At 54.4% G+C, this 26,569-nt stretch overlaps 1 protein-coding gene across 3 annotated transcripts in view; it reads left to right on the top strand.

Annotated features, from left to right (window-relative positions):
- NOTCH3 (notch receptor 3) overlaps window positions 1-23,054 on the top strand; it is a 33,756-nt gene extending 10,702 nt beyond the window's left edge. The window contains exons 12-33 of one of the 3 annotated variants that reach the window (XM_059160285.1): window positions 27-137; window positions 615-807; window positions 884-1,035; window positions 1,255-1,368; window positions 1,826-1,981; window positions 2,957-3,182; window positions 3,605-3,806; window positions 3,945-4,098; window positions 4,536-4,720; window positions 5,264-5,396; window positions 5,483-5,740; window positions 5,821-5,939; window positions 6,308-6,873; window positions 8,269-8,601; window positions 10,071-10,225; window positions 10,325-10,547; window positions 11,506-11,590; window positions 14,638-14,800; window positions 15,917-16,221; window positions 16,476-16,623; window positions 20,055-20,152; window positions 20,959-23,054. In XM_059160285.1, coding sequence (XP_059016268.1) covers window positions 27-137; window positions 615-807; window positions 884-1,035; window positions 1,255-1,368; window positions 1,826-1,981; window positions 2,957-3,182; window positions 3,605-3,806; window positions 3,945-4,098; window positions 4,536-4,720; window positions 5,264-5,396; window positions 5,483-5,740; window positions 5,821-5,939; window positions 6,308-6,873; window positions 8,269-8,601; window positions 10,071-10,225; window positions 10,325-10,547; window positions 11,506-11,590; window positions 14,638-14,800; window positions 15,917-16,221; window positions 16,476-16,623; window positions 20,055-20,152; window positions 20,959-22,011 — 5,132 coding nt within the window. In that variant the 3' untranslated portion in view covers window positions 22,012-23,054. Of the gene's footprint in view, window positions 1-26; window positions 138-614; window positions 808-883; window positions 1,036-1,254; window positions 1,369-1,825; window positions 1,982-2,956; window positions 3,183-3,604; window positions 3,807-3,944; window positions 4,099-4,535; window positions 4,721-5,263; window positions 5,397-5,482; window positions 5,741-5,820; window positions 5,940-6,307; window positions 6,874-8,268; window positions 8,602-10,070; window positions 10,241-10,324; window positions 10,548-11,505; window positions 11,591-14,637; window positions 14,801-15,845; window positions 16,222-16,475; window positions 16,624-20,054; window positions 20,153-20,958 lie in introns of those variants that run through there. The other 2 variants (XM_059160284.1, XM_059160286.1) reach the window with 2 other exon arrangements.
- Window positions 23,055-26,569: the final 3,515 nt, after the last annotated feature.

The following is a 26,569-nucleotide window of genomic DNA, read 5'->3' as shown; positions in this document are numbered from 1 at the left end:
GTGGTGGCCGTGTTCCCCCTCCCCAGGAGTGAACTGCGAGGTGAACATTGATGATTGTGCCAGCAACCCCTGCACCTTTGGAGTCTGCCGCGATGGCATCAACCGCTATGACTGTGTCTGCCAGCCTGGCTTTACAGGTGGGCAGGTGGCTGCCATGGGAACAGGGTCTTTATAGGCTGAGAGGGTGAGGATGAAAGTACTCTGTTCTTAGTTGAGTTTGCCCCTCTCTTTGCATTTGCTTGTCCAATGAGATTGTCCACACTTAGCCCTGAGGTTGTGCTCTCTCCCACTGGTCTGAGGTTGTCCCCATATCAGCTCAAGGTTATCCTGGAACACAGATGAGGGTCCAGTCTCAGGTATCGTGTTTCTGCATAGGGCCAAAGTAATCCTTGGTGAAAATGAAGGTGATTTCATGGAAGTCTGGGGACAAGTATGATCTGGGGGCAGCTCTGGGTTGAGGCGCTGGCTGTCTTAATCTGTACAAGAGCTGATGTGTTATGAAGGTGAGATTGGTCTTGCTCGAGGGTGTGGCCATGCTAAATGAGGCAAGGTTGCCTTTCCCTGTTGGCACCATCGTCCTTGTCCTGGGATGAGGTTGCCTTCGTGCTCTCCAGGGCCCCTTTGCAACGTGGAGATCAACGAGTGTGCGTCCAGTCCGTGCGGTGACGGAGGCTCCTGTGTGGATGGGGAAAATGGCTTCCGCTGCCTCTGCCCTCCTGGCTCCCTGCCCCCACTCTGCCTTCCCGCGAGCCATCCCTGTGCCCAGGATCCTTGCAGTCATGGTGTCTGCCACGATGCGCCCGGAGGGTGAGGACTCTCCCCAACTCCTGAACCCTTGCTGTGTCCCTGCCCATGGGCATGCCCTGACTGCCTTCCCCTCCAGGTTCCGCTGTGTGTGTGAGCCTGGCTGGAGTGGTCCCCGATGCAGCCAGAGCCTGGCTCGAGATGCCTGTGAATCCCAGCCCTGCCGGTCTGGTGGCACCTGCACCAGTGATGGAATGGGCTTCCACTGTGCCTGTCCCCCTGGTGTACAGGGTGTGTGTCCCCACGTTCCCACCCCAGGCTCGCCCTCCCCACTTCTTCCTGCTCATTTCCTTTCTGCTCCACTCCCCCTCCTCTGCATTTGGCTTTTTTCCCCTTTTCCTCCCCTATCCTCCCCGGGAGATTTGGAGGTGGGTAACAAGGTGGGGACCCTGGAAGGAGATGGGGAAGAGGAATCTGTCGAGACTATCTCACTCTGCCTGCCCGCCACAGGTCATCAGTGTGAGCTGCTGTCCCCCTGTGCCCCGAACCCCTGTGAGCACGGGGGCCACTGCGAGTCTGTCCCTGGCCAGCTGCCTGTCTGCTCCTGCCCCCCTGGCTGGCAAGGTACATCACCTGCTTCTTTCTCCTCCTCCTCACCTCCTCTGCACCCCTGCTGCATAGTGGGTGGTGCTGGGGACCCAGAGGGAAACATGTCCTTGGCCCTGTTTTTTGAGGGGGCTTCTTTTTAGGAAGGGACCAAGCTGAACACAGACACTTGCAACCGTGTGGTCGGTTCTGGAGAAGATGAAGGGATACGGGAGTGGGGAAGCTAGGATTCAGGCCGAGGGTTTGGGGACAGCTCCCTGGAGGGGCAGACCTCAATCAGAAAGCCTTCACTACCCACTGAAATAAGGCAAGGCAGTTTAGGAACAGCATGTGCAAAACAGCCAGAGGCAAATGGCCACACACTTTGTTCTTGTATTCACCCCCTCAGCCTTCCAGTTCTTCCTGAGGGCCAGGTACTCTCAGGCCCTGCCCTGCCCCCTCTAACCCTGGATGTTACCTTGCTCCTCATCCCTAGGCCCACGATGCCAGCAGGATGTGGACGAGTGTGCTGGGCCCTCCCCCTGTGGCTCCCATGGTACCTGCACCAACTTGGAGGGGAGTTTCAGCTGTACCTGCCACAGGGGGTATAGTGGGGCTTCCTGTGACCAGGACATCGATGACTGTGACCCCAGTGAGTTCAGGGGAGACCCCGGGGGGGGGGAGGGAGGAGCTGCTCTAGTGAGCACATTCCTCAAGCCCATACTATGTGCTCAGCACTGAGCTTTCTTATTCACTCTTCTCTCACTTTCCCCATTTTATTCTTGAAAACTGAGGTCCCAGAGGTTAGGTGGCTTGCCCAAGGTCACGAAGGGAGAGGGATGAGGTGGGATCTGAGCACAGGTCTGTCTGAAGCCTGTAGGCTGCCTCTGGCAACAAGCAAATTAACGTTATGTGGAAAGTATGACATGATAGACCCCGAGTGAGTGCTCCAAGAGCACTGTCTGAGAGGCCAGTAACGTAAGCCACATATACACATAAAATTTTTCTAGTCGCCACATTGAAAAAGTAAAAAAAAAAAAAGTTAAATTTAATATTAAGAATATTAATATAATAAATAAATATATAAATAAATAATATCAATGAATAATAAATATTTTATTTAAACATTTAAAGTGTTATTTTAACATGTAATCAATATCAAATTATTGAGCTCTTTTACATTCATTTTTGTTTTCATATGAAGTCTTCAAAATCAGAAATCTAGTGTTTATTCGACTCTTATAGCCCATCCCAATTTGGGCCAGCCACATATCAAGGGCTTACTAGATACACGAGGCCAATGACCACTCTACTGGCTAGCACAGGTCTGGAGGCCTTCAGTGCTGTGCCCAGGAATTGAATAGACACATCTAGCAGCATGTGCTTGGCAGCTCAAAGGGACCTTTTGGCTCCCCCATCTCTCTCTTCCTTGTACATAGGTGAGGCTTCCAGATAAGGGAGGGGATGAGGCCACAGAGGGGACAGAATTTGATCCCTCTGACCAAATGTGCCCCTCCCAGTTAAGCCTGGTTTCCTCTTGAGTTCCCTCTATGAAAGGTATGGCTGGGTCAGGTTGAGCTGATGGAGGGCAAAGTGTATGACCAGGGCTTCTCTCTTTGGACCTTAGACCCCTGCCTGAATGGTGGCTCCTGTCAGGATGGCCTGGGCTCCTTTTTGTGCTCCTGCCTTCCTGGTTTCGCTGGTCCCCGCTGTGCCCGAGATGTGGACGAGTGTCTAAGCAGCCCCTGTGGCCCAGGCACATGCACTGACCACGTGGCCTCCTTTACCTGCACCTGTCCACCTGGTTATGGCGGTTTCCACTGCGAGCAGGATCTACCAGACTGCAGCCCCAGGTGCGTGGGGTCCCTACTAGGAGCTTGGGGACCCTAGCATGGGATGGGGTTTGGAACATGAGAAGGGGTGGGGACAAGAAGAGGGTTCTTGGCTTGGCACGCACCTCACAGCTCTGATCTGTGATGAGCAGTGTCCGGGAAGGGTTAGGGTTAGGGCATCTGTTTGGAGGTCACCTTAGGGACTCTGGTTCGGAAAGGAGCGAGGCCAGGTCAGGGCGGGGCCTCCACATGGCTCCCACCGTAGCTCTGAAGTACTTGGTAAGTTGGGGCTAAGGGACAGGAAGGGGCAGGACCTCTGCTAGGGCTGCAGCTTCTTGTGGGGGGGGATGTCACAGAAGAGTGCCCTTTTGGCGTGGGGAGGGGCCAAGAAGGCGGGGCCTGCATGGGGGCGGAGCCTGACCCATTCCTCACTTCCCCTCCAGCTCCTGCTTCCACGGTGGGACCTGCGTGGACGGCGTGAACTCGTTCAGCTGCCAGTGCCGTCCGGGCTACACGGGTGCACACTGCCAGCACGAGGCTGACCCCTGCCTCTCTCGGCCCTGTCTGCATGGGGGCGTCTGCAGTGCTGCCCACCCTGGCTTCCGCTGCACCTGCCCAGAGGGCTTCACTGGCGCGCAGTGCCAGGTGGGCGGCGTCACCGGGGGCCTGCGGGAGGAATTTGGAGGGCTGGTCTAGGGTAGGGGCCTGCCTGGGACCCTGGAGAAGCTGGGGTGCGGCTCCTCGGGGGTCCTTGAGCGCTGACGCTGACAGCTTCCCCTCCAGACGCTGGTAGACTGGTGCAGCCGCGCGCCCTGTCAGAACGGGGGTCGCTGTGCCCGGACCGGGGCCACCTTCTACTGCCTTTGCCCCCCGGGGTGGAGCGGCCGCCTCTGTGACATCCGGAGTCTGCCCTGCAGGGAGGCCGCAGCCCAGATGGGTGAGGGGGAGCACAGAGGCGGGGTGTGGGGCTCCAGAGGGTGTGTGTGCACAGACTTCTTGCTAACGAGAATCCAGCAAAGCTATGGCAGAGCATATGGGCGGGATGGGGTGTGTGGCTGAGTTTTTGTGGATGTGTAATGTGGGGCAGCTGGCCAGTGCCAGGATGGTGGATGCCTCTGTCACCATGAGGTAGCTGGGATGACATCGTAGCAGGGATGAGGTAGCTGTGTGTGACTGAGCTAGGGTGGACAGCAAAGGTGTGGATATGTGTTTGTGTGACAGTGTCTGAGACCGTGCCAGTTTGGAGGGCTGACAACCCAGTGGGGTGTGTGTGAGACCCTGGTGACTGATGCCAGCAGGGGTGTTTGGTGATGCTGTGAGCGATGCAGTCAGGAAGGAGCCAATACGTGATTGACCCTGCTCTCCTCTGCGCAGGGGTGCGGCTGGAAGAGCTGTGTCAGACAGGTGGGCAGTGCGTGGACAAGGACAATTCCCACTACTGCGTGTGCCCAAAAGGCCGCACGGGCAGCCACTGTGAGCAGGAGGTGGACCCCTGCTCGGGCCAGCCCTGCCAGCATGGGGGCACCTGCCGAGGCTACATGGGGGGTTATGTGTGTGAGGTAAGGGGCACCCAGACTTGGGGAGAGGGGAGCTAGTCATGCTGTGTGTCTGTGACCTGGTGTGGGTGTGTTGCATGTCTGGTTTTTGCTTTTGTGTCTTTGGGTATAATCTTGTGGGTGTATTTATTGGTTGATCTGAGAGACTTTCTGTCTGTCTGGGTGTGCCTCTGTCTTCAGTTGTTTTCTAGATGTATCTCTGTATTCCTCCATATACCCTGCCCTTTAGGTGTGAATGCACATGCTGGTGTCCCAATGCATCTCTGGTTGTATGTGTCTTGGGTACATCTGGATGTTTCTCCTGTGTGTCTATCCTGTGCATTTGTGTGTGTGTGTCCTTCTGCACTGGCTGTGTCTCTAACCCTCTGTGACTGGGTGTGTTTCCTTGTACTGTGTGTGTGTGTGTATGTGTGTGTTTCTGTACACGGGGCATGGCTCTCTGTGTTGGATGAGACTGTAGGTCCTCTTGTTCTGTGATCTCTGTGTCTTCCTGGGGAGTATCTGTGTCCCTCTGGGCTTAGAGGTCCCTGTCTCACATCGCTGCAGTGTCCAGCTGGCTACACAGGGGACAGCTGTGAGGATGATGTGGATGAGTGTGCCTCCCAGCCCTGCCAGCACGGGGGCTTCTGCATCGACCTTGTGGCCCGTTATCTTTGCTCCTGCCCCCCAGGAACACTGGGTATGCCAGGGCCAGGGTTGGGGGACAGGATGGGAGGCTAAGTCTCTGTCCCCTCCTGACTTCCCCCCCATCCTCCCCTCCCCAAGGTGTGCTCTGTGAGATTAATGAGGACGACTGTGGCCCAGGCCCACCCCTGGACCAGGGCCCCCGGTGCCTGCACAATGGTACCTGCGTGGACCTGGTGGGGGGCTTCCGCTGCAGCTGCCCCCCCGGGTACACTGGTTTGCGCTGTGAGGCAGACATCAATGAGTGTCACCCGGGTGCCTGCCACGATGCACACACTCGGGATTGTCTGCAGGACCCAGGTGGGGGCTTCCGCTGCATCTGCCGTCCAGGCTTCACAGGTAAGCATCCGAGGCGGCTGCCCTGGGACCCTGCCTGTGTTCCTACCCTGTGGCTGACCCGCCAGCTCCTGCTTGTCTAGGTCCCCGATGTCAGACTGCCCTGTCTCCCTGCGAGTCCCAGCCCTGCCAGCATGGAGGCCAGTGCCGTCCCAGCCCAGGCCCTGGGGGTGTGCTGACATTTACCTGTCATTGCACTCCGGTAGGTCACATCCCCGTCTCTGGGAGAGGAGGGGGAGCATGGCCTTTTTGGAGGGCGTGGCTTTAGGGGAGGAGAGGTGGAAGGGAAGGGGGTTCCTGAGAAATACTGAAAATAACTGGAGAGAGAGAGAGAGAGAGAGAGAGAGAGAGAGAGAGACTGTGTGTGTGTGGTGTGTGTGTGTGTGTTGCGGGGAGGCACAAGTTCGGAGGCATGGCGGGGGGGGGGGGCGGGAGGAGGGGCTTCTCTGCTAGGGGTGAGGTTGGGCGGGACCTGGGGAGATTGGAGGCTCAATCTTCCGAAGCCTTGACCCTGTCGTTCTTTCTCTCTTCTCCACCTTTCCAAATCCCTCGCTCCCTCTCTTTCCCCAGCCGTTTTGGGGCCCGCGTTGCGAGCGGGTGGCGCGCACCTGCCGGGAGCTGCAGTGCCCGGCGGGCGTCCCGTGCCAGCAGACGGTCCGTGGGCCGCGCTGCGCCTGTCCCCCAGGACTATCGGGGCCCGCCTGCCGGGGCGCGCGGGGGTCGCCTCCGGGGGCCGCCAACGCCAGCTGCGTGGCCTCCCCGTGCCTCCACGGGGGCTCCTGCCGCCCCGCGCCGCTCGCACCCTTCTTCCGCTGCGCGTGCGCGCCGGGCTGGGCCGGACCAAGGTGCGAGGCGCCCACGGCGGCGCCCGAGGCCCCGGAGGAGCCCCTGTGCCCGAGCGCCGCCTGCGAGGCCAAGAGCGGGGACAAGCGCTGCGACCGCGAGTGCAACAGCCCCGGCTGCGGCTGGGACGGCGGCGACTGCTCGCTGAGCGTGGGCGACCCCTGGCGGCAGTGCGCGGCGCTGCAGTGCTGGCGCCTCTTCAACAACAGCCGCTGCGACCCGGCCTGCAGCTCGCCCGCCTGCCTCTACGACAACTTCGATTGCCGCGCCGGCGGCCGCGAGCGCACCTGCAAGTGAGCCCCTCCGTTTGTCTGTCTGTCCGTCGTCCCTCGGACCGGTCCGTTCGACCGCTCGCCGGTTTGTGTCTTCTCCGTCCGTCGGCCCCACCTGCGCATCTGTGGGCCCTGCCTCTCTCTCTGCTGCTTCGCTGGCTTAATGTCAGTCCATCTTTAGACTGTCCGTAGGATGTCCACTCCTTCGCCCTCAGTTTCCTCGTGGACCCTGTCTGCCCGTCTGAGTGCTGTTGGTCTGTCTGTGCGGCTCATCTGCCCACCCATGTGCCACTGCTCTCTGTCCCTCCGACCACACACGACATGACCTGTCCGTGTTGTGTCTTTCTTTCTACCTGCGCACTCCATCTGCCTCTCCCCCTGTCCTGTTTGTCCATCTTTGGACTTTGTTCTGTCCATCCGTGAATTCCTTTTGTCCCTCAGCACACCCAAATGTCTGTCTACTTTTTTTTTTTTTTTTTTAAGATTTTTAAAGATTTTATCCATTCATTTAAAAGAAGGGAGAGCATGTGCGGAAGCTGGGTGAGGGGAGGGGCAGAGGGAGAAGCAGACTCCCTGATGAGCCGGGAGCCTGACGGGGGACTTGATCCCAGGCCCCTGAGATCATAACCTGAGCTGAAGGCAGATGCTTGACTGACTGAGCCACCCAGGTGTCCCTGTCTACACCTCTTCTGGTCCATTCTTGGACCTCATCTGTCCATCCCTCTGCTCTGCCTCTTTTGTCCCTCTGTCTGCCTAGAACGCTTCCCTCACTTTTATCTCCCTGTCTTTATTACCCTGACTTTCCTCCTCACTCACCGTGCCCCAGACACCCTGGCCTCTGCCATTTCTCAGATACCTTAGGCTTGGTTGCACCTCAGGGTCTTTGCACTGCACTGGCTGTTCCCTCTGCCAGGAATCCTCTGCCCTCAGGAAGCTACATGGCTCCTTCCTCACCTCCTTCAAGCCTTCACTCCAACAGCAGTCCCTTCTCAGTGAGCTCCTCCCTGGCCACCTCCAATACTTCCCCTGCTTTATTTTCCTCGTTAGCCTTTAATTCCCATAGTATCCTGCATATGTGTGTGTTTATATTCAGCTTTTTCTGATGTGTAATTGAAATGCTCTGTATTCTGCTGCTCATTCATCTCTTTCAATGCCTGTCTCTGCCCACTGGAATGCCTGCTGTCCCTGGGTGGGCATATTTCTGGATGCCTACAGCAGGCATCTGTCCATAGTTATTTGCTACTAGTTACTGAAGAAGGAACGGCTGGGTTTGCAGAAGGCCTGACACCTGTCGGATACATTCGAGCCCTCTCTGCTCTCACCGTCTGTACCCCTTGTGTCTCTGGAGTCTGGGTCCTCTCTGGGGCGTGTGCGGGGGTGTTGGACGATTCTGACCGCACTCCTCTCTTCCCCCAGTCCCGTGTACGAGAAGTACTGTGCAGACCACTTTGCTGATGGCCGCTGTGACCAGGGCTGCAACACGGAGGAGTGCGGCTGGGACGGGCTGGACTGTGCGGGTGAGGTGCCCGCCCTGCTGGCCCGCGGCGTGCTGGTGCTCACCGTGCTGCTGCCGCCTGAGGAGCTGCTGCGCTCCAGCGCCGACTTCCTGCAGCGGCTCAGCGGCATCCTGCGCACCTCGCTGCGCTTCCGCCTGGACGAGAACGGCCAGGCCATGGTCTTCCCTTACCATAGGCCGGGTCCTGGCTCCGAGTCCCGGAACCGGCGCGAGCTGGCCCCGGAGGTGATCGGGTGCGTGCTGCACTGGAGGAGCCGCGGGGGCCCTTGAGGGTGCTGGTCGGGGAGGGGAGGGTCCCCGCTCCTCAGGGCTTATGGGTTTCACTTCCCTTAACATCTTGGGGAGCCTTCTTGGTGATGTGACCTGCATGTCCCACCTTCTGCACCTCTGTCATCTGGGGCCGGGTCATTGTTTGCTTGGGGAGGAGGTGGTCTTGGGAGCGGGCTTGGCCCCTACCCACTATGTGCAGGTGCCACCCCCCCCACCCCCCCCCCACCCCCCGCCAAGATGTGACAGAAGTGCCTCTGAATACCAGAAAGGGTCCTCTGGAGAGCAGAGTGGTTAAGGGCATGTGTAGTTTTTGCCTTTTTTTTTTTTTTTTAGAAATGGAAAACAGAATTTTCCTGAGGGTGGCCTAGGAGGGAGGCCAGAAGGGAGGTGTGGCCTCTGAGCAGGCAAGGGGCCCTTGGCCAAGGAGGGCTGGATTCTAGAGATGGAGGGTAGGGGCTCTGACAGGGACAGTTGGCGTGGGGGAGTGGATGGAGTCTGGCTGACCTACCGGTCCCTGGATGCTCCCTGGGTGTGGTGATAGGGTCTCTGGGCAGCGGGGGCAGGGGTGTGTGTCTCACCCAGAAAAGGACACAGGGTGATAAACAGGGATCATAGGCTTGCAGAATCTGAGGAGTCTGGGGTATTGTAGAGGTCCCCCCTCCAGGAGACAGGCAAGGCTGAAGGCACAGATGAGAAAGACAAAAGGGTGTTGAAGCCATGGGAGGGACTCACAGAAGTGGAGACAAAAGAATGACTTGGGGACACAGAGACCCAGGGATTGGTTGAGGGAAATCAGTTCACAAAAGAGGAGAGGGAGCATCCAGAGAGCTAGGATGGCATCTCAAGGTGAGAGGGAGTTTGGAGAGTCTGAGATGGGGATTCAGACGTCTGTGCCGCAAGGAAGGGTGCTCTCAGGAGAGAGGGAAGGAGGGAAGCAGGGGGAGGCAGGAAGGGGTCTCCGTCTGGCCTCAGTGCCATTCTTCAGGGAGCTCTAGAGCGACACCCCGAGTCAGTCGCCCCCTTGAGACCGGAGGGCCACTGTGTACACCCTGTATCAGCCAGTCCTGGGCTGAGGGCTGCCCTAAGGGGTGTCACCTCCCAAGTGAAGAGGTCGCCACTTTGCTGAGGTCCATTTCCTGGAGTAGAGGCGGCTGTCAGCTGTTAGAAGCTGGAGACTTGGGTGTGCACCGACGGCATCCACTAGAGATGTTGACGTGAAAACAGTGCCCACTGGATTTGTGGTCAGGGGACCCTGGTGGCCACAACAGGACTGGTTTCGGGGCGTTAGTGGGGTTCGGTGCCAGACTGGGGGCATGTGGGCCCTGACAACATGGTGAGAGGAGAGGCCTCTTCTGAGCCCCCCGGGGCTCCGGGCCTGGCTGACGGCAGGTGCGCCGTGGAACCTGCCTGTCCTTCCCTCGTATCCCTGCAGCTCTGTGGTGATGCTGGAGATCGACAACCGGCTGTGCCTGCAGTCGCCCGAGAATGACCACTGCTTCCCGGACGCCCAGAGCGCGGCCGACTACCTGGGAGCGCTGTCGGCCGTGGAGCGCCTGGACTTCCCGTACCCGCTGCGGGCCGTGCGGGGTGAGGCCCGGCCTGGTGGGTGAGGAGGGTGGCCTTGGGGCTCCGCGGGGGTGGAGGGGGCCGGGCCTGTGCTCGAGCCCCCCTGCTTCCCGCCCCCAGGGGAGCCGCTGGAGCTGCCGGAGCCAAGCGTGCCGTTGCTTCCCCTGCTGGCTGCGAGCGCGGTCTTCCTGCTGGTCATCCTCGTCCTGGGGGTCATGGTGGCCCGCCGCAAGCGTGAGCACAGCACCCTCTGGTTCCCCGAGGGCTTCGCACTCCACAAGGATGTGGCTGCTGGCCACAAGGGCCGGCGGGAGCCTGTGGGCCAAGACGCGCTGGGCATGAAGTAAGGACCCTGGCTGCTCCCCGTGCCTGACTGTGGGGCCGCTTGGGAGCCCTTGAGCCCCCTGACTCTAACCTCTCATCCCAAGCAGACCCTAACTTCAGATTCCAGCCAGGACCTCAGGGCTCATCCCCTTAACAAACTGACTGACTCGGTGATTCCTTGGGGGCTACCCTGGACTCATGACCCTCTGACTTCTTTTCCTGTATCTCAGTTTCCTTGACCCCAACCCTGACCCTGACCCTGACCCCACCGTGACCCTGCCCTGATCCTGGCCTCCCGAACTTCACCGTGATACTCAAATTTGTGGGCCTGATGATCCCTGTCTATACCTCAATCTCTTACTGACCCGTGGCCCTATCCTCTATGGCCCCCAAGTACCGCCTCTGGCTCTAACTCACCCTGACCTTTGACTTCATTCTGACCTTGGCACTGGGTCTCGCCTCCAACTCCCTGATGTGTCCCTCAAGACCTCCAACCCCATCCTGACCTAACCCCTGAATTGACCCCTCTCCTGTGACCTCATGACCTCCTGATTCCTACTACAACCTCCTTGATCCTGGCTTCATCTCTCACCTGTGGTGAGGATAACTCCATCCTCATGATGTCATCTTCTGTAATCCCTGCTGCATGCCTGTGACCTTCATCTATCCCATAGCCCACTGTCCTGACCCTGACCCCACTCCTTGCCCAATTCTACCTTAAGATCCTAGCTGCCACCCATCGTAACTTCTGACTATCCCCCACTGTGACCTTGACTTCATCCTACATCCTCTCTTTGGACCCTGCATCTTGACCCTGTCTCCTGTGCCTACTGACCCAGGACCCCAGAACCCAGACCCAGACCCAGACCCAGACCTGGCCTCTGGGAGCTCTTCTCTGACCCCGCCCCCGATCCGCCTTTCAGGGTGCACATCCCCACTGTCTCCTCTCTCCTACCCCCTTTCAACTGTCCCCACAGGAACATGGCCAAGAGCGAGAGTCTGATGGGGGAGGTGGCCACAGACTGGATGGATACGGAGTGCCCAGAGGCTAAGCGACTGAAGGTGGTGCCCCTTTCTCTGATTCCTGCCCTCAGGGTCCTGGGTGGAGGTCCCGATGGCCAGGGGGAGAGTCAGGGGGAATCTCTGCTCTCCCCAGCTCTGGGGAACAGTCATGGCACCCGCCCCATCTTGCCCCTCTCTAACCAGGCCTCTGCTCCCAGGCCAAGGTGGGATCTTCCTGGAGGGGAGCCCCCGGCCCAGAGAGAAACTCTGCTTTCTCTCTGCTGGGTCCAACTCTGTCCAGCGTGTGCAGGCCGAAAGTGCTCCTAGAGGGTTTTAAACACCATGTCCTCTGCTGGGGCCACACCCGTGGGGTCTTTGTTAGCTTGGGCTGCCGTTATGAAATACCACAGACTGGGGGACTTATCAGCAGATCTTTATTTTCTCACAGTTCTGCGGGCTGGAAGTCCCAAGGTCAAGGTGCCGGCAGGGTTGGTTCTTGGCGAGCTCTCTTCTGGGCTCTTTGACAGTTGCCTTCTCATGGGTCCGCATGAACGCACGCATTCTTCTGTGGGCCTGGAGGGGGAGAGCCCTGGTGCTTCTTCCTTTTCTTACAAAGATATCAATCCTATTGCATTAGGGCTACACTCTTATGCTCTTGCGTCACCTTAATTACCTCCTTAAAGGTCCCACATCCAAATATAGTCATGTTGGAGGTTAGGGCTTCCACATATGACTTTTGGGGGAGCACAGTTCTGTCTGTAACAGGTTCCTGCCAGCATTTCCTTCTACTTGCTGAATGTCTTTTTTTTTTTTTTTTAAAAAAGATTTTATTTATTTATTTGACAGAGAGAGATTACAAGCAGGCAGAGAGGAAGGTAGAGAGAGAGAGAGGAGAAAGCAGGCTCCCTGCTGAGAAGAGAGCCCGATGCGGGACTCGATCCCAGGACCCTGAGATCATGACCTGAGCCGAAGGCAGCGGCTTAACCCACTGAGCCACCCAGGCGCCCTACTTGCTGAATGTCTTGAACACACACAAGCATCTTATTTCATCTTTATGAGGATCCTATAAAGCAGCTATTAATATACACCTCAGTTCTCAGCTGCCTCTCCCTGCCTAGAGGCAGTTCTCAGCCTGCCTCTCCCCTTTATTTATGAGAGAGAGAGCGCGAGAGAGCGAGAGTGCACACACAAGTGGGGGAGGGGCAGAGGACAAGGAGGAGAGAATCTCAGGCAGACCGGGCTGAGCGTGGAGCCCGTCCTGGGGTTCAGTTTCTCCACCCTGAGACTGTGACCTGAGCCAAAACCAAGAGTCTGTTGCTTAAGTGACTGAGCCACACGGGCACCCTTAACCTAGATTTTAATGTTCATGAAAAGAGACATATATTACAATTGGCACCTGAAGAAATCTGTTCACCTCAGGCTTTTCTTTTTCATTCTTATCCCAAAGTGGATATTAAGTAGATAGTGCAATATATTTTTTTAAGCAAAATATGTTTTTATAAAGATTTTTTTAAAAGATTTTTAAAAGATTTTTTAAAGATTTTATTTATTTATTGGACAGACAGATCACAGTAGGCAAAGAAGCAGGTGTGTGTGGGGGGAAGCAGACTCCCTGCTGAGCAGAGAGCCCAATGCGGGGTCCATCCCAGGACTCTGGGATCATGATCGGAGCCGAAGGCAGAGGCTTTAACCCACTGAGCCACCCAGGCGCCCCCACAATATTTTTTTTTTAAGATTTTATTTATTTATTGGACAGAGAGATCACAAGTAGGCAGAGAGGCAGGCAGAGAGAAGAGGGAAGCAGGCTCCCCGCCGAGCAAAGAGCCTGATGTGGGGCTCGATCCCAGGATCCTGAGATCATGACCAGAGCCAAAGGCAGAGACTTTAACCCACTGAGCCACCCAGGTGCCCCTACAATATGTTTTTGATGGCATTTTTGCATTGCAGAATGACAGCGCATTATCCTGACTTTGCTAATGAGATGCTCAGAGCTCTAGTGTGATTTGCCAGCTGAGGGACAGCTAACCAGAAAGGGTCAGGGAGGATGAGACAACTGTCCATCATCTGGCTTTCCCCTTCCATGAAATTCAACTCTCTACCTGGGTCCTTAAGCGCAGGTCTGACTTGATCAGGCTGTGTTTGGTTCCTGAAGACTCTTAAATATCCTGGCAGGCTAGTTAAGAATACTCCGTCCTGTTTCCATAACATCACTATGCCTTTTGGACCCTGAGTCTGAAATTTATCAAGCTCCTGCCAGGGGCCCAGGTGCTATGCTTGTGAAGGGAAATTGGTGCATTTGTGTATGACTGTTCTGTCCTGATACCTTATGTTCAAGTTCATGGTACTGAGTAGGAGTCCCATTTGGTACCCAGAGCATCTCTCTTGATTTTCTCTTTCTCTCCCACCCAATCACCCTTTTCTCAGATTAAAATTGATCCGTGAAGGACCACCCAGCCCTGCCCCTGCATTTCTTTTACCGGTGATTTATAGCTTCCAGAATGCAAGTTTTGCATTTCTTCTGTTAAATTTACTTTTAAATATTATGTTCTTCTTGATACTGTTGTCATGATATTGTTCCCCTAATTTCATTTTTGGTATGTTATGTCTCGTGTATAGAGAGGTGTGTTCTGACAGGTGCTATGCTCTCTGTCTCTTCCTTGATCACCCATCTTGGGTTTCTGGCCCTCCCCACTTCCAACCCAGAGTAAAATCCCTCTTCTTCTGGGGTGTCTAGGTGGCCCAGTTGGTTAAGCAACTGCCTTGGGCTGGCGTCATGATCCTGGAGTTCTGGAATCCAGTTCTACACTGGGCTCCCTGCTCAGCAGGGAGTCTGCTTCTCCCTCTGACTCTCTTCCCTCTCCTGCTCTCTCTCTCAAGTAAATAAATAAAATCTTAAAAAAAAAAAAATCCCTGTTCTTCCTTTGAGGAGTTCTGAACTCCAGCATGTCAATTTCCTGTTTCCGTAGGTATAAGAGAAGGAGGATATTCATGGTATCTTGGGACTGTGAGTGCATTTCCATGAGAGGAACCTGTGAGGGTGCTCAGACTGTCCCTCTAACTGTATCTTTCTCAACTCCTTGTGAGAGCCTTGGTCCTTGTGCCTCCAGGTAGAGGAGCCCGGTGTGGGGGCCGAGGATGCTGTGGATTGCCGCCAGTGGACCCAACACCACCTGGTTGCTGCCGACATCCGTGTGGCGCCGGCCATGGCGTTGACACCCCCGCAGGGCGATGTGGATGCCGATGGCATGGATGTCAATGTGCGAGGCCCAGGTCAGTGACGGGGCCTCCCCGCCAAGGATGCCCCTTCCCTGTCCTGCTGTGAAAAGTTGCATCTAGGTCTGCGTTCTGGGGGAGAGTTGGCTGTGTCCAGCGTGCGTCTGTGGGGTTGTGTTTAATCAGGACTCTTGGTTGTGAGTGATAATAGCCCAGCTCAAACTAGGTGGAGTAAAACAAGGGATTTACTGGCTTTTGTAACCAGAAGCGTCATGGATTTTTGGGTCCAGGACGCACGGCCGCCCCGCTCCAGCCTGCGGAGGCGGTCCCTTGGTTGCGCGGTAGACACAAGTCTCACCAGCCTTATAAAACCTGTATTACCAGCGGCAACGGCAGAAGTTCCAGAATGACTTCTGATTGGATGGGCTAGAGTCACGTGCTCAGCCCTCAGCTAATCAGTATGCTCCGGGAGTTGGAATATGCAGATGAATTCAGGGGGCGGGGCTAAAGGCTCTCTTTGAGCCAGGGACTGGGTTTAGCGCTATCCAAGGCTGGAGGGTGGGGAATGGGGTGCGCGTGGCTCCCCTAACCAGGGCAAATGCTCACGCGGAATGTAGCAGATCACAGTATTTGGATCCTCTTGGGTCCGTCTTTGCCACATTTCAGGGTAGTTCTCCCCCAGCTCATTTTGCTTTTGTTCCAAACGGCCTGCTCCTGTGGCTCTCTTTTGAAATTCCTCAAGCGACCAGGGTCTGAGCTGCCTGGGATCTTATGTCCCTGGAGTGGCTCTTACCCGGTGGGTGGGGGCGTGGGAAAGGCACAGCTCTTTCGCCTCGAGCAGTTTGAGGTACAGCTCAGCCTCCAGAGTCCCCCTTCAGGATCAGGCTGACCTAACCTCCTGGGAATTTGCCTGAGGCTGAAGGCTTGCTCCTCCCTCCCTCCTGGATACCCTCCTGCTTCCTGGATCCCCTCTCGTGACAAATCACGGAAGGGCTGCCTGTGAATCCTTCTCTGGGCTGGCTTCTGGGGTACCTGACACAGGTGTGTGTGCACGCGCCATTCCCTCTTGTGCTCCCATGTGTCCCATTTCCTCCTAATGCAGTGTCCTCAGTGGTATTCCCTGGAAAGGTCCCTGTGCCCACCTCCCTTGTGACAGACTCCTGGTCCCCACAGATGGCTTCACCCCACTGATGCTGGCCTCCTTCTGTGGGGGGGCCCTGGAGCCAATGCCCACCGAGGAGGATGAGGCAGAAGACACATCAGCCAGCATCATCTCAGACTTGATCTGTCAGGGAGCCCAGCTTGGGGCACGGACTGACCGCACAGGCGAGACGGCCCTGCACCTGGCTGCCCGCTATGCCCGGGCTGATGCAGCCAAGCGGCTGCTGGATGCGGGGGCAGACACCAATGCCCAGGACCACTCAGGGCGCACTCCTTTGCACACTGCTGTCACCGCGGATGCCCAGGGTGTGTTCCAGGTGAGATGCACCAATCCCTTTGGACTCTGGAGCTGGCACACGCATCAGACCTGGGTTTGAGCCCTCGTCCTGCAAAATACAGCTCTGTTTTTCTCATTTGGGAAGTGGCAATGTATCGTGGCTGGCAGGTAGCTGCTTCCCGAACTTTGTGGAGTCTAGGGGCTGTGGGGATTGGGGAATTCAGGGGACTTAGGGATGCTCCTGGTCCCTCTGTTAATGCCATGACCCTCCCTTCTGCATGCCTTCTCTTCTAGATTCTCATCCGGAACCGCTCCACAGACCTGGATGCCCGCATGGCAGATGGCTCCACGGCACTGATCCTGGCAGCCCGCCTGGCGGTGGAGGGCATGGTGGAAGAGCTCATTGCCAGCCATGCTGATGTCAATGCCGTGGATGAGCTCGGTAAGCTGTGGGGAGTAGCAGTGGGTGGAGGCTTTAGAGGGTGTCCCTTGGGCCCCGACTGTCATGTATGTTATGTGAATTAGGTGAATTACTTTGAGACCCAATCACTGAAACTCACATATGAGGGCTTTGACATGGACTTAAACTCACATGCTTTTTTTTTCTTTTTTCACGGCGTCCCCTAGCCCATAGGACACCTCAGTGACTTAGAAAAAGGCTGCCTTCCCCAAGGCACGTCATTTCCATCTGTTTTGTTAGAAGAACCTACTCTGCTGCCCTCTGCTGGACAGTTGGCATACTATGTTTGTGAATTAGCCAAATCCACACGTGGTATCTACCTCTGTGGAGATGGCTTGATGGCCCAGGTCCTGGCCCAAGTGGATTCACAGCAACCTGCCCTCATGGCCGGAGGATCTCACACAGATGCTCATAAGCATCCTTGGGAGCTGCTGTTCTCAACCTCTGCGCCATTTACACTAGGGGTTGAATGATTCTTTGTGAGGAGGGCAGCCCTTGCAAAGTAGAATATTATGGGCCCAGCACGCTTCCGCTGCGCGACTCTGCTGCAAAGTAGAATATTAAGTGGCATCCCTGGCCTTGACACACTAGATGCCAGCAGCACTCCACTCCCTAGCTGCGATAGCCCAGAATGTCTTCAGACATTGGCAAATGTCCCTGGGTGGGGACATCACCCCAGTTGAGAACTGTGGCTCTGGAGGACCGTTGTCCAATAGAACTTTCCATGATGATGGAGATATTCCTGGTCTGTGCCATCCATTGTGGTGGCCGCCAGCCACACTTGGTAGCTTTGGAGCTCTTGAAATGTGGCTAGGGTGAATGAAGGGCTAAATGTCTTATTTCATTTAAAAATTTTTAAAGGTTTTATTTATTTATTTCAAACACAGAGCGAGAGAGTAAGCATGAGTTGGTGGGGGGAGAGGCAGAGGGAGAGGGAGAGGCAGGCTCCCCGCTGAGCAGAGAATCCAAGGCCAGGCTTGATCCAAGGATCCCAGGATCATGACCTGAGCTGAAGGCAGATGCTTAACTGACTGAGCCACCCAGGCACCCTTATTTAATTTTTTAACCTTTGTTGTGCTTGCCTTTTTTTTTTTTTCAAGGCTTTATTTAGATATAATTCACATACCATACAATTTAGCCATTGGAAGTATAACATCCAGTGGCTTTTCATATAATCACATGGTTGTGCCACTGTCATCACACTACAATTTAGAACATTTTCATCACCTGGAACACAAGCTCTCACTATTACTGACCCCCTCCAATCTTGTCTTCCTAGCCCTGGGAAACCACTAATGAATGTACTTTCTCTATCTATGGATTTGCCTACTCTGAATATTTCCTATAAGGGGTATCAAATAATATGTGGTCTTTTTTGATTGGCTTCTTTCACTCAGCGTAATGTTTTTAAGGTTTATGAAGTGTGGTAGCATGGATCAGTACTTTTAACTTGTTTTTAAAATTTTTAAAAAGATTTTATTTATTTATTTGACAGACAGAGATCACAAATAGGCAGAGAGACAGGCAGAGAGAGAGGAGGAAGCAGGCTCCCTGCTGGGCAGAGAGCCCTATGTGGGGCTCCATCTCAGGACCCTGGGACCATGACCCGAGCTGAAGGCAGAAGCTTTAACCCGCTGAGCCACCCAGGCGTCCCTGTTTTTAATTTTTTAATGGTCAAATAACATTCGGTTGTATGGATATACATTTTGTTAATCGGTTTATCCGTTGATGGATATTAGGGTTGTTTCTGCTTTTTGGCTACCACTACTGTGAACATTCATGTTCATGTTTTGGTGTGGATGTATGTTTTCATTTCTCTTGGGTACAAATCCAGGAGTGGCATTGCTGGGTGGGTTGTGTGGTCATGTGATCACTCTGTGTTGGACCTTGTGGGGAGTGGCCAGACTGTTTTCCACAGTCCCCGCCCCGGTTTGATGCCCCTGCCAGTGGTGCACGAGGGTTCCAGTTCCAGTTTCTCCATGTCCTCCCAAACAGTTGTTACTGTCTATCATTTGTGCCTTCCTAGTGGGTGTGCCTGGGCATCTCACTGTGGTTTTGATTTTTATTTCCCTGCTGGATAATATATTGAGCGTGTTTCCCTGTGCTTATTGCCCATTTGTAGATCTTCTTTGGAGAAATGTCTATTGTGATCCTTGGCCCATTTTTAATTTTTTTTTTTTTTGTCAACTTGGGGGTCTTTTTTGTTTTTTAAAAGATGTCAGGGGTGCTTTTGTGCTCAGTGGGTTAAACCTCTGCCTTCGGCTCAGGTCATGATCTCAGAGTCCTGGGATCGAGCCCTGCTTTGGGCTCTCTGCTCGGCGGGGAGCCTGCTTCCTCTTCTCTCTCTGCCTGCATCTCTGTCAACTTGTGATCTCTTTCTCTCTATCAAATAAACAGTTAAAATCTTTAAGAAAAAATTTAATTCCAGGTGCCAGGTGCCTGGGTTAAGCAACTGCCTCAAGCTTGGGTCATGATCCCGGGGTTCTGGGATCGAGTCCCGCATGGGGTTCCCTGCTCTGCAGGGAGCCTGCTTCTCCCTCTCCCTCTGCCTGCTGCTCTCCCTGGTTGTGCTCTCTCTGTCAAATAAATGGATAAAATCTTTAAAAAAAAAAAAAAAGGGAAGATCACTTAAAAAATTCTTTTAATTCCAGTATAGTTAACATAGTGGGTTTTTGTCTTTTTATTATTGAGTTTTGAGTTTTTTATATGTTCCAGATTTAGGTCTCTTAGTAGACATATGGTTTATAACTATTTCTCCCATTTATAGGGGTTCTTTTCACGCAGAAGCACAAACATTTTAATTTTGGTGAAGTCCAATATATCTATTTCTCTTGTTATTGTTGCTTGTTTTTTGGTATCATATCTAAGAATCCTTTGCCTAATTCAAGGTCATGAAGTTTTAGTCCTATGTTTTCCTATAAATATTTTATAGTTTGAGCTCTTACATTTAGGTCTCTGGTTCATTTTGAGTGAATTTTTGTATTTGGTATGAGGTAGGGACCCAACTTTATTCTTTTGCATGTGGAGAGCCAGTTGTTCCAACAGTGCTCGTTGAGAAGACTGTCCTTTCCCTGTCGAGCACCTATGTTGTTTAGTTGTAATTAGTTTAAATCTGAAGAGCAGTATGTGCCTGGTGGCTACGGCACTGGACAAGCCCAGCTCTAGCTACAACCAGCGCCCCACATAGTACCCCCCGCTTATGGACAGTCACACCCTGTAGGTTCCCTGGACAGAGAGAGTCACTCCACAGGTCTGCACATACATGGATCCAAACACATGGTCAGATACTCATGGCAGATCCCCCCCGCCCCCATAAGGCCAGATTCTGGATTCTTCCCCTCCCTCTGCCATGCGATCCTAGCAAATGAACCCAGTCCTAACCTGACCTCTCTTCCTGCACCCCACCCCGCCAGGGAAATCAGCCTTACACTGGGCAGCAGCAGTCAACAATGTGGAGGCCACCTTGGCCCTGCTCAAAAATGGAGCCAACAAGGACATGCAGGATAGCAAGGTGAGCCCCAGCCCTTGACCCACCAGGCAGTCAGCCCTGGAACAATTCCCTAAATGTGGCAAAGAGCAGGGCGGGGTAAGTTAGTGGGGGCATCTGTCTTGCCTGCAGCCAGGTTTCAGTGTAGGATTTGGACCTAACAGGCTCCACCAGGGTCAGAGGAAAAAGCTGTGTGAACTTGGGCAAATTGCTTAACATCTCTGAGCTTTACTGTCCTCATCTTGAAGTGGGGAAGCACTAGGACCCACCACACTTTTGTCTCCTGAGGATTCAGTGAACTCAAACATTTGTAAAATGCTTAGCAGATCCTCAGTAAAACGTAAGTGTTATGATCGTTGTTTTAAAACCCTAGCAAGGGGAAGTTACTCTCCTCACTTTGTAAATGGGAAGAGTGAGGCCTGGAGGGACACAGGGTAGATTCTGTCCTTATCGGACGTTTTGATATTTTATTCATTAGGTATCTTTTGCAATACTCTTAATTTAAAAAGTAATGCATTAAAATATCATTTATTTTGATGATTCGTTTTTGACACCCCTTAAATGTTGTGCCTAAAGAGAGTACCTTACTTTCCTTACTCTAGTCCTGGCTTTGAAGCGTGGTGCTTAGTAGGTCCTGGATGAAAGTGCTTTAAGATCACTTGCCCAGTTTCTGTTAGCAGAGCTGGGATTCTAGCCAAGTCTGTTGGGCTGGAGAGTATGGATTCTTGGCTCTCAGTGTCCACCAGGGGCCTATGAGATCTTGGCCAGGAGTTAGTTCTGGCTCTTGTGACGCTGACCTCTGGTGGGTTCTGTGCCCCACTTCCCCTCAGGAGGAAACTCCATTGTTTCTGGCCGCCCGGGAGGGCAGCTACGAGGCTGCCAAGCTGCTGCTGGACCACTTTGCCAACCGTGAGATCACGGACCACCTGGACAGGCTGCCGCGGGATGTGGCCCAGGAGCGGCTGCACCAGGACATCGTGCGCCTGCTGGACCAGCCCAGTGGGCCCCGTAGCCCTCATGGCCCACATGGCCTGGGGCCCCTCCTCTGCCCCCCAGGGGCCTTCCTTCCTGGCCTCAAGGTGGCACAGTCAGGGGGCAAGAAGAGCCGGAGGCCACCAGGGAAGGCGGGGCTGGGGCCACAGGGCACCCGGGGACGGGGCAAGAAGCTGACGCTGGCCTGCCCGGGTCCCCTGGCCGAGAGCTCGGTCACACTGTCACCCGTGGACTCGCTGGACTCCCCGCGGCCCTTCGGTGGGCCCCCTGCATCCCCTGGTGGCTTCTCCCTTGAAGGGCCCTATGCAGCAGCCACTGCCACGGCCGTGTCCCTGGCTCAGCTTGGTGGTGCGGGCCGGGCGGGTCTAGGGCGCCAGCCTCCTGGGGGCTGCGTGCTCAGCTTGGGTCTACTGAACCCCGTGGCCGTTCCCCTCGACTGGGCCCGGCTGCCTCCACCTGCCCCGCCAGGCCCCTCGTTCCTGCTGCCGCTGGCGCCGGGGCCCCAGCTGCTGAATCCTGGGACCCCCGTGTCCCCCCAGGAACGGCCCCCGCCATATCTGGCGGCTGCGGGACACGGCGAAGAGTACCCGGCAGCTGGCACCCACGGCAGCCCCCCCAAGGCCCGCTTCCTGAGGGTCCCGAGCGAGCACCCTTACCTGACCCCATCCCCCGAGTCCCCTGAGCACTGGGCCAGCCCCTCGCCTCCCTCGCTGTCGGACTGGTCGGACTCCACGCCCAGCCCAGCCACTGCCACGGGGCCTACGGCCACAGCCGCTGGGGCACTGCCTGCCCAGCCGCTCCCCCTTTCTGTCCCAGGTCCCCTGGCTCAGGCCCAGACCCAGCTGGGGCCCCAGCCAGAAGTCACCCCCAAGAGGCAGGTGTTGGCCTGAAGGCTCTTCAGTTCCTGGATTTTGGGGGGCCGAACAGACATCCCATCCTGACTCTCTCTTTCTTTTTAGAACTTTCCATTCTCTTCTCTCCCCCCCTCCCCTCCTGAAGCCCCCCCACCCCCCTGAAGCTGACTGAGATGGGTCACCAGCCTAGGCTTTTTCAGTCCTCCTTTATTTATAGGGGGTGCGTGCTGACCCCCGCCCTCTGGGCCTTGTGAAGAGCCTGGGACCTCCTCCTGCACCCCCCTTCCCGCATTCTTCCTCCCCGCCCTCTCTGGTCTCTGTCCTTACACTCTGACACGAGTGGATTATTATTATGGTTTTTTTTTTTTTTTTTTTTTTTTACATTTTGTATAGAAACAAATTCATTTAAGCAAACTTATTATTATTATTATTTTTTACAAAATATATATATGGAGACACTCCCTGCCCCCGTGAACCCCCCAGTGCCCCCGTGGGGCTGAGTCTGTGGGCCCATTCGGCCAAGCTGGATTCTGTGTACCGAGTACACAGGCATGACCGGGATCCTGTGTACCGAGTACACAACCCTGGTGTGTACCACGTAGGCACCCTTGGACGTACCCTCCGGGGCAGGGCTTGGGTGAGACTTGGGAGCCTCTTTCCTATCCCGCCTCCCTCACTTCACTGCATTCCATATGGAACTTGTTCTATAGCTTTGCCGGGGAAGGACCCTTCTGGCCCACAGAGCCCGCCCCAGGTCCCCCCTACCCTAGAGCCTGGGCTACTCCCTTGGAGAACTGGGTGGGGGTGGCTGGTGAGAACAGGACGACCGGGGGAGATGTGTGTGTTTCACTTTGTCTCCCTGTAAATATGGGGCTCTAGGAAGGGAAGGAACCACCGGCGTGGCACCCCCTCCTCCTGGTACTCCCCTGGCCCAGCCCCGGGGGGGCAGAATAGAAGTATTTTTAGGCTATTTTTGTAATGTGGCTTCTGGCCACAATCCCTGTGTAGCTAAGTTCCCAGGCCTTGTGTTGTACAGCTCCCACTCCCCTCACCACCTAATAAAGGAATAGTTAACACTCCGTGTCACTGGTCTGTGTCTGGGTGGGCGCGGTTGGTGGTGCCGGTGGATCTTCCGTATCTCCAGGGCCAGTGTGTGAGCTGCCATCTTGGAGCGAAGCCCTTTAGCTTGTCCTCCCGCCCCTGCTTCCGCTTTGACAGCTGACTCCACTGATTGTGGTTCAGAGGTGGTCACCTGACTCGAGGTGAGCCCATCAGAGTCCCCTGCCCCCCCGAAGGTTTTTATTGAGATGATAAGAAAGTGGTCAGTCGCCGGAACTTCTAAGGCCAAAGGCAGATGGAGAAATATGGGTGGCCAGTCTGGGGTGGTGAGGGCAGCTGAGCACACAGAGCAGAAGAATGGGGCTGACAGAAGCAGAGATGAGAGCTCAGATGTCTCCAGAGCATTGGAGGCGTCTCTCAGTTCCAGATGGAGCGTCTGTTCCAGTGACTTGAGCCATGCAACCCAGTGACTTCAACAGGTCCTTATTCATTGCTTCCTTAAGTGCCCAACGCTGGTTCTGCAGGAATCTCCCCTCTCCCCCATCCTCCCTTGGGGTCTGGAGATAATGTTGCACTGTGGAATGGATCCTCCCTTCCATATACCAGCTTGAATGGGTTTCTGGGTCTTGCAACCAGCTCCGCCCCCAAACAACGTGGTGTTTATACCGGGGAAAGGAGATTGGGATAATCGTCCATCCTGTCATTTTGTCATTGGCCGGGTCCCTTCTCTGCCTCTCCGCTGATCTCGGTTCTTGGTTCTTGAGTTTGGCTGAGAAAGAATTGAGAGCTAAATTCTCAAGCAAGAGTTTGATACAGTAAAAGATAAAGTGTACTCCCAGGAAGGGAGAGTAAGCAGGTCCGGGAGTGGGAACTCTACGAGGGGTCAGGGTTGTCTTGCTTTTACACTTGCATGGGTCATAGGTCATAGCTAGGGCCGGCTCTCTCTACCTCTCTCTCTCTGGTTTCAGGGGTTTGGTTTTATTTTGTAGTACAAAATAATTTGGAGCCATTTTGAGACCGTCGTCACGGAAGCAGGGGCTCTGCAAATCGATACTGCGTTGCAGCTGGGTTGGTTGAGGAAGACAAGCCTGGGATTCAAAAGAAGCGTCTCTGCTTATCTGCTTTATGATAGGTTTCTTTCCCTTTTGCCTTCATCAATTTTGTAAGGCCAAAACAACGGCACACAGCTTGGGTGGTCTCTGCCTGGGGCTGCCTCCCATCATCTAAGGGACTCCTCCTACTGGTTGGCTTGGTGGGGGGTTGGCCCCCCTCCCCCACCCACCCCAAGGTCCTCGTGGAACTGTCCTGGCAGCCCTCCCTGAAGGGGGTGTCAGAACCGCAAGGTAAATGTATTATTATGAAGCTAGAGGTTACTGGAGGGAGTGGTTGGAGGGGAGAACGCACGCCCATCCTCTCCGCGCCCCCATGGGTCTGTCTCTGCTGCGTGGAACTCGGTGTCGTCCTTTTGGTCAGTTGGAAAGCATTTGTCCCGTCCCCCAATCACATTTCGCTGACTGCCTACCCTATCCATTTGGAGTGCCCTTGGTTGCAAGTGACAAAAAAGCCTACTCAATTGGCTTAAACAGGAAAGGAATTTAACAGCTCATTTAACTAAAGAGGACCAGCTTCAGGGGAGATTTGATCTAGTGGCTCAGATGAGGTGAGCAAGGGCTGAATTTCTCTTTATCTCTCTAGATTTTTCTCTGGGCATCAGTGTCACCCTCAGGCTCCACTAGGACCCAGCCTAATCTCTCTTCCCACCCCACACAGCTCTAACCCTCCTTCTCTGTTAGCAAAATCAGGGCAAAGGGCATAGACCATATTGCACTTTCCAGAGACTTGAGAAGCTTCTAGGTTTTTTTTTTTTTTTTTTTAAAGATTTTATTTATTTGAGAGAGAGCGAGCGAGCGAGCACAACTGAGGGGCGGGAGTGGCAGAGGGAGAGGGAGAAGCAGGCTCCCCTCTGAGCAGGGAACATGACATGGGGCTCTATCCCAGGACCCCAAGATCATGATCTGAACTAAAGGCAGATGCTCAACCGACTGAGCCACCCAGGTGCCTTCAGAAACTTCTAGTTTTGAGGTTGATTTTGTATTGACCCCAACTGGATCATATATCTGTCCTCTGACTTAGGGTTCTCAACATTGACTGTATCAACATTTGGGGCCAGATCATTCTTCGCTCTGAGGGCTGATCCTATGCATTGTAAAGTGTTTAACAGCATCCCAGGCCTCCACCCACTAGATGCTTGCAGCAACACCCCTCTTCCATTGCAACAACGGAAAATGTCTCCAGATATGGCCAGTTGTTACCTGGGAGTGGGGGGAGTTTCTCTTCAACACCACTGCTCAACCAGTTACTGTGGCAGTGGGATGTGGGATGTGCTGATTTCTTAAAGCAAGAGGTCTCTGCTCTGAAACTGGAGGGGTGTGTGTGTGTGTGTGTGTATTTGTGTGTTTGTTAAACTTAGGGACAATCAGGTTTGCAGAAGTAGGCTTTCTGTAGAAACAACTAATACATGTCCCTTCTCTCTCCCCACCTCCGGATAAATCTTTGGAGATGGAACAATCTCTTTTATCATTGTCTTAAGTTTATTTTATGCATGTTCATCTAGCCTCTGGTTGCTTGTTGGGCACGTACTGCATGCCAAATTCTGGACTAGTTGGGAGTAGAATGAGGAATTATATGGCCCACTCTCTGCTCTTATGGTATTTCAGGCGAGTTAGGGGATGGATAGTGGGCCTGCCATTGTGTCCCTTTGGATCTTACCATTCCAGATGTTGGCAGAGTCTCAGAACCCCAAAAACTCTCTACCTCGGGGCTTTCTCTTGTGTGGGGCAGGAATTGCCCTCAAGACTGAGAGGTGGATAGGAGTTGATGGATAAGGACCCCAGTCTCCTTGCTCCTCTGTGGGGAAAATTCAGAGGTGTGTCCCACAGACTCAGAGGATGTCCACTGGGATCGAGCCCATTGCCTATGGCAGCAACTAACTTTCCTGGGAGTCCCTTCCCCCGGACTTTGTGGGATATTTCTTTTTGGAATGTTCATACTGGGTATTTCTAGAATAATTTTTCAGATAAAGTCTTTGCACTTGAATCCTTGGCTCCAGAGAGAGCCACCTTAGCTGTGTGTATGAGTTGACTCAGGGGAGAAACCAAAACATTTGGGGATCCTCTTCCTGAGTGCTACTCAAAGGAAGACAAAGTCATTCTTTCTACCCACTATGCTTACTTTATCCTGCAACCCTGACTTTATATAAACAGGGCATTGGAGGGGCGCCTGGGTGGCTCAGGCGTTCAGCATCTCTGCCTTTGGCTCAGGTCATGATCCCAGTGTCCTGGAATCGAGTCCCACGTCGGGCACCCTGCTCTGTGGGGAGTCTGCTTCTCCCTCTCCCTCTGCTGCTCCCCCTGCTTGTGCTCTCTCTCTCTCCCTCTGTCAAATAAATAAATAAAATAATAAAAAAATAAATCGGAGATGCTTGTTCCACAAGGTGGAACCTATTTTCATGTCTGGTGGAGCCAGCTTTTTGTAA

This window comes from Mustela lutreola, chromosome 2 (assembly GCF_030435805.1).
Source record: "Mustela lutreola isolate mMusLut2 chromosome 2, mMusLut2.pri, whole genome shotgun sequence".
NCBI classification, from domain to species: Eukaryota; Metazoa; Chordata; class Mammalia; order Carnivora; family Mustelidae; genus Mustela; species Mustela lutreola.
Note: the sequence above shows the minus strand (reverse complement) of the source record. Positions and strands in the feature narration are given on the sequence as shown.